The sequence below is a fragment of the Lepidochelys kempii genome, chromosome 3, assembly GCF_965140265.1.
Source record: "Lepidochelys kempii isolate rLepKem1 chromosome 3, rLepKem1.hap2, whole genome shotgun sequence".
NCBI lineage: Eukaryota > Metazoa > Chordata > Testudines > Cheloniidae > Lepidochelys > Lepidochelys kempii.
Window position 1 is genome coordinate 161,055,333 of NC_133258.1, and position 5,802 is coordinate 161,061,134.

Here is a 5,802-nt window from a genome sequence, read left to right on the forward strand (position 1 = left end):
AAGCAAGCCACATCCCGTTCCTGGGTGCTTTGTAGCATTAACCTTTCCATATATCCTCACACACACGATTGGAAGGAAATGCAATTTGGTTGCTGGTCTAAGCTCTGATTAAACTATGCATAATATATGCCATGTAATATAGCTTCATCTAGACAGGGCTTGTGGTTCAATCAGACCTTAGATTTAAAAAAATATATTTTTTAAAAAAAATCTACAATCCTAATTAGTAAAATTCTCATCTACACAGCTGGAAAATTAATCCGAACCTTTTAATCGGATTCAGCTACTTAAATAGTGAAGGTATTTGGTGTCTTTAGTATTATGAAATGATGAGTGGACCGTGGCGTCATTCAAACGCTCCCTCTAGCCAGTTGAACCAACCCAGCCAGCCCTGGTCCTGTAACAAACTAGACAGGGTTACAAACCATAGCAAACATTTTATTTACAGTATTTTTTTGTTCTCAGTGCAGTATTTCTTGGCCGGATTATACAAAGCAACACATGGCAATGGAGGAGGAGTGCGTTGGTAACATATTCACATTGTAAATTGTTTGATGGCGAGGTTGAAAGGTGGCGGGGGGGGGAGGGGGACGGACGGGGGGAGATGGTGCAGAGCAGGCTCGGAGTCCCTCGCTTGGCTTAGACCGGGAAAGCTCCTCGTGCGGAGCTGGTCAGGGCCGCGAGCCGAACCACCCGGGAAGTTTACAGCTTTCTAAGCGAGGGCTGCTCTGCCTTGGGTTGTCTAGCTCGCCCTGGTATGTACAACACAAGGGGTGGGCGCTTCAGGGTCGTCTCACCCCACAACCGGGCAGCTCCCCACCCTCCGCACCCCGTTGATCTCGGGGTTCTTCTGCAGGGGAGGGCCCGGGGGCTGCCCAGCCTGGGGCTTCTCCGGCAGCTCGGAGTCAGTGACATAAATTAGCAATGGTCCTGTACAGCGAGTCTCTGGGCTCCGCAAAGCCGGGGGCTCCTCCTGCTCCCTTTCTATAGGCCGCCCAGCTGCGCCGGCGGCGGCTCGGGGCTCTCGGAGCCGGCCGGCGGGGGCGGTGCTGCAGGCAGGTCCGGGCCGCCGGAGGACTTGATGACGCTGGTTTGGTGCAGGGCCGGCTCGGCGCCCTCAGTCCGTTCCGTGTCACTGGGGGTCATGTCCAGAGACTCCGGGTCGCTGCTCTCGCTCTCCGCTTCCGAGCGGCTGGGGCTCTGCTCCCGCTCCCCCTCGGCCGCGGGCAGCGAGCCGGGCTTCTCGGCAGGTTCCTTCTCCTTCTCCTTCTGGGCCTGGGCTTCCTTGGAGTGTCTCCATTTCATACGCCTGTTCTGGAACCAGACCTTCACCTAAGGGTCACCAAGACACAACAGAGACCCACCCGAGATCAGTGGGCGGGCTGAGACACCCCAACCTCCGCTCCCCCCCCCCAAGTCCCCGGTCCGCTGTCATGCAGGGACATTCTCCCGGTGCTCCCCGGGCACCCTCAAGCAGGAGTTTGCTGGGGTCATTTTAAAAAAGGGCATTCGCTGTTTCTTTTTTCATACTTCTGCATTTCGTCACCAATTTGTTCTGAGCGCTCCAGTTGTGGCACTGACCAGCAGTGGCATGGACAGATGTATCTAATTTTACTTCGCGTTATTCTAAAGGCCCCTCCCCCCCACACACAAAATAGTTTCTCTTTAAATACAATGCTATACCTACATCGACACTATACCTACTCTATCTGTAACATGCATGCAGTGTGTACAGACGATACTGTCCCCCGGACGGTGGTGTCAATTCACAGATCTAGCCTCATATTTAAAATGTGTTGAGAAAGGAAATCAAGACAGCCCGATGTCCAGGGAAGATACTATTTTCGATGTGGATTTATAAATTGGGAAAGAGTCTGGTGTGAGCCCTGCTACCTCCATAACTGCATTTTCAAAATGCTCAGAGTAACTATGCTGAGCTGGGATAAAATGAGGCAGCCAAAATGCCCTCATTCTCCTCCGACCGAAAAATATTCTAGCTTTGTATGATTTTTTTGTTGTTTGTTTGTGGTGTTTAAATACAAGCGGGTTTCTTCTTCTTCTCCTTCTTCTTCTTCTTCGTCCAGGAAACCAAAGCTTGCTCAACAGACCGCAAGGTTATACAGATCTATGTACTGTGGGCCATCAGTAGTGGAATCATTACTTAGTGGCGTTTAATGATTCCGTTTAAAAGGGCGTTTTCACTTCCTCAGAACTAAGGATTTCATAATGCAGAAAGAGAGAATTTTAAAAAAAAAAGTGTGCTCTCTCGTTTATCTCCTTCGAGAAAAACCGCCTCCTACAGTGAATTGCACTTCAATAAAGTTCATAATTACCATCTCCCACGGCCTATTTGCTTTCTTGCTCCTACTTTTCTGCATTTGCCAAAACAAACGCACAGGGCATGTTGACATAAATCTCTGGGCTATAAGGATTTTTCTCTGCTAGAAGATGCATACTTGAATACAAACACATGAATTTGCAGATTCACTGCAAAAACAGATTTATTAGCTGGACATATTCATCAGCATTCCATATGCTACATGCCCAGATTTTAAAATGACCCCATAACGCAGGGAAAGGAGAGGCGGGGGACACACAAACTAATCTACATTTGCCCGATCGGATTTAAGAGATGGGAGGAGAGGAAAACATAAAACCCAAAGAGGCTCTTACTTGGGCATCAGTCAGTCCCAGCATCGCTGCAAGTTGTTTTCTGTCCGGTTTCGTGACATATTTCTGAATTTCAAATCTTTTCTCTAAACCTTTCCTTTGTAGATTGGAAAACACAGCTCTGGACCAGGAACGTTTTCTTTTGTACGTTTGAGGCAGTGTGTCTTTAGTTAAAACTGCATAAGGACCTGTTGGTTTGAAAAGAGGGAGAGAGAGACAAACCGTGTTATTTGTATTTATGTATGAAGAGAAGTTTTAAATGAGTTTCAAATACTAGATGGACCGATGCCTGCAGGGAAGGCCCTATCGAGATCAGCTAAATGCCACCTACATATTACAGCTTCACATTTTCTCATTGATTTATTACATCTTTTTTTAAAGTCAGGTATGTTTCTTTCCCCCCGGCTGTTACTTTCACTAACTAGCGTTATCATTTGTGATCAGTTTGTTAGGCGTATTGTCCTCCCCACATGCAGCCCACCTCCAAGATTTTCATTGTAGATGAGATGTCAAAATGTGATCCTCACTAAAAAAAAAGAAACTTCGGGTTCCAAGCATCCGCCAAATCTCTTTTGGGTCGAGCTCCTATGGCTCTATATAGATGCACAGAGGGCCACAATCAGCTGTGGAGATTGTTTAGGTCCTGCTGATAACAGATTTGTGCCAGGGATGGATTTAAGAGGGAGGGTTTGTACCTGGAAAAGTGTCTTGAAACTGGTGCTGAACTGAATTCCTTGAGTTTGTGTTTAAGGGACCCAGAATAGTAGAGGCCTCGTTAATGGGATCTAGAGACGCGAAGAACTGGCCGGCTGAAGGCTGCAAGGTGGGGAGATGAACCCCAGTTTGGCGGCTTGTAGTTAATAAGGAGGTCAGATCTGTGAGCACAGGAACAAGGAGAGCTCTGTTATATTGCAATATAAATCCACACACCTTGAAGCTTCTAGTGAATTGATCTGATTCATCTAAAGTGTATGTGTGGGAGTTTGGACTGGGGGGGAGGCGGTACAGTTGCTTTTCTACAGTCAGATACAATGAAGAGCGTGGGCAGTGGGGAAATCACACTTTCGAAGTGACATGATAGGAACGTACAAGCCAGGGAACTTTAGGCAATGGTTTCCCTATGGAGGTGCAGTATTTTCCCCTCGCACCAGAGTTCCTTTAATAGATTTACTCGTTGTCAGCGTGTTTACACACCGCATGAGGAGCCTGATTGCAGGAAAAGCCTTCCACAATGTGATCTACCATCTGCGTACAATCTTTCGGGAGCTGAGAGCGATTGTTTTTAAAGCAGTGTAATCTCAACGACAGGCTTTTACAGTACACGGGACGGTAGATTAGTGTTAAAGGAAACTGCAGAAACATAAACACACTACATTGATAGTAGTGATTTTTTTTTAAAAGGTTAAGACTGGCTACAAACGGACAGCGAGAAAAGCTCAGATCTCTACCTCTCAGCGTGTTGCTTTCCTTGACTTTGGGGTCAAACTCCGCGGACAAAATGCGATCAATCCCAAATTTCAGATCTTTGCTGGAAGGAGCCGGCGCCGGGCCGTTGTGCGTTTGGTTCCCGTGCAGCCGGCCCGGAGTGGGGGTGCCGCCGCCGCCGGCGGCTCCCGGCGATCGGTGCTGGTGGCGGTGGTGAGGGTACGCGGCGGAGAGCGGGGAGAGCCTAGCGGGGAAGCCGGCGGGGGTGTCCGGGGCCACCACCGGGGTGGGTCTGAGCGGCGAGCCGGCGGGGTGGAACGGAGCGTGGGGATGGACCGCTCCCAAGTGAGCGGCCAGGCCGGCGGCGGCGGAGGCTCCGGGCAGGCTCTCGGCCGCCGCCGCCGCCTCCCCCGCCCCGGCGTGCAGGATGTCGGCGATGCAGAAGGAAGGCTTCTTCACCACGGCGTGATCCAGGGGGAAGCAGCCGCCCGCGCCCGGCCCGGACGCGGAGCAATACGCCGCGGACCACAGGCTGAAGTTCGAGGCGTAGAAAGGGGCCAGGCCGGCCGTGTACATCCTGGGGCCGGGGCGCTGGGCAGGACGAGGCTCCGCCGTCGGCTCTTTCCCCGCGGCCGGAGGGACCGTGCGGGCGGCTGCCCCCGCACTGGGGAGCGGCGGGGTGGCAGCCCGGGAGCTCAGCGCAAAGGTGCGGGCCGCCTTCCGTGCATCCGTAGCGAGCGGGAGAGTGGGGCCGCTCCTCTCCCTGCAGCGCGCCCGGCCACTCGGAGGGGGGGGGGGACCCACCCCAAACAAACCCCCGGCTCCCCGAAGCCAGCCCGCCTCCTCCCGCAATGGGCAGGGGCGCCGCTGTCAGCCGCTCGGCCGCCTCCGGCCGCTCATTGGGCAGCCGGCAGCCACTCAGGGCCGGGGGGCGGGGGCAGGCGGCGGCTGGCCACGCCGCGCCGCGCTTGCGGCGAGCCCCGGGGGAGCGAGCGCTGCACTTGCAGCTCGCCCTGCCCCTCGGCCCGGCGCCGGGCCAGGGCTGAACTGAACTTTCCGCTCTGTGTACCTACCTCCCCTTCCCCGACCCCCCGCCCTAGCCCTCCTGAGCGGGGCACTGGCCACGCCGCGGTACAGACTGCCCGATCTCCCCTCTCCCTCCTCGGGGCTTCTTGGCAGGGCTGGGGGTGAATATTAATCCATCTACAAGCCTTATGTATGCCCCTCCCACCCCTGCGGGATCCTGAATGGGGGAGAAGAGGCAGCTACAGTGCCCAGCTGTCTGCTCCCGAAGCTTCTCAAAGAAGGGAGTTGGAAATTCTGCTGTGTCCCCTCCCCCCTCCTTAAAACAGGGTAAGGAGCCGAAAACGCTTGTGTGCATAGAGCTGGCCTCTTCTCCCTCACATCCTCCCTAAATTCTGCTCTATTATTCTTCACACAGGACTGTCAAGCTGTAACAGATTGACTTAGAGATATGCCTTAGTTACCAGTTATGATTGCAAAATGTTTCTCATTCAAACACACAGTCAAATCCTCCACAACGAGAGCGAAAACCTGCCTTAAAATAGTTTCAGATTAAAGACGTGTCCTTCCAAACAAGTGAGACTTGGCCGGTCTGTAACAGCGTGTGGATTTAATCGTAAGTGCAGTGTAGGTACTTACGTGAACACTGCTCTGTTGGCTCTGGGCTTCGTATAACTAATAGCG

The 5,802-nt window shown here is 52.6% G+C and overlaps 1 protein-coding gene across 2 annotated transcripts; it reads right to left on the bottom strand.

Annotated features, from left to right (window-relative positions):
• Positions 1–431: 431 nt before the first annotated feature.
• On the bottom strand, positions 432–4,943 carry HLX (H2.0 like homeobox). 2 transcript variants are annotated; one of them, XM_073335281.1, is made up of 4 exons: positions 4,119–4,943; positions 3,366–3,545; positions 2,674–2,858; positions 432–1,332 (listed from the first exon to the last, which is right to left on the bottom strand). In XM_073335281.1, the coding sequence occupies exons 1-4, from the start codon at positions 4,669–4,671 to the stop codon at positions 985–987; spliced, it is 1,266 nt and encodes a 421-aa protein (XP_073191382.1). In that variant the 5' UTR covers positions 4,672–4,943; the 3' UTR covers positions 432–984. The 2 variants fall into 2 exon arrangements, with proteins under 2 accessions (XP_073191382.1, XP_073191383.1); XM_073335282.1 differs by lacking the exon at positions 3,366–3,545 and having other exon boundaries at positions 4,119–4,942.
• Between the last annotated feature and the right edge of the window lie 859 nt (positions 4,944–5,802).

What these genes read in the sequence shown, in the direction of transcription:
- HLX (XM_073335281.1), bottom strand. Translation starts at nt 4,671, where the DNA reads ATGTACACGGCCGGCCTGGCCCCTTTCTACGCCTCGAACTTCAGCCTG. An exon ending in GTTTCAAGACACTTTTCCAG is followed by an intron (nt 2,859 to 3,365) that starts GTACAAACCCTC and finishes TCAAACCAACAG; the next exon opens with GTCCTTATGCAGTTTTAACT. An exon ending in TGGGACTGACTGATGCCCAA is followed by an intron (nt 1,333 to 2,673) that starts GTAAGAGCCTCT and finishes GGTGACCCTTAG; the next exon opens with GTGAAGGTCTGGTTCCAGAA.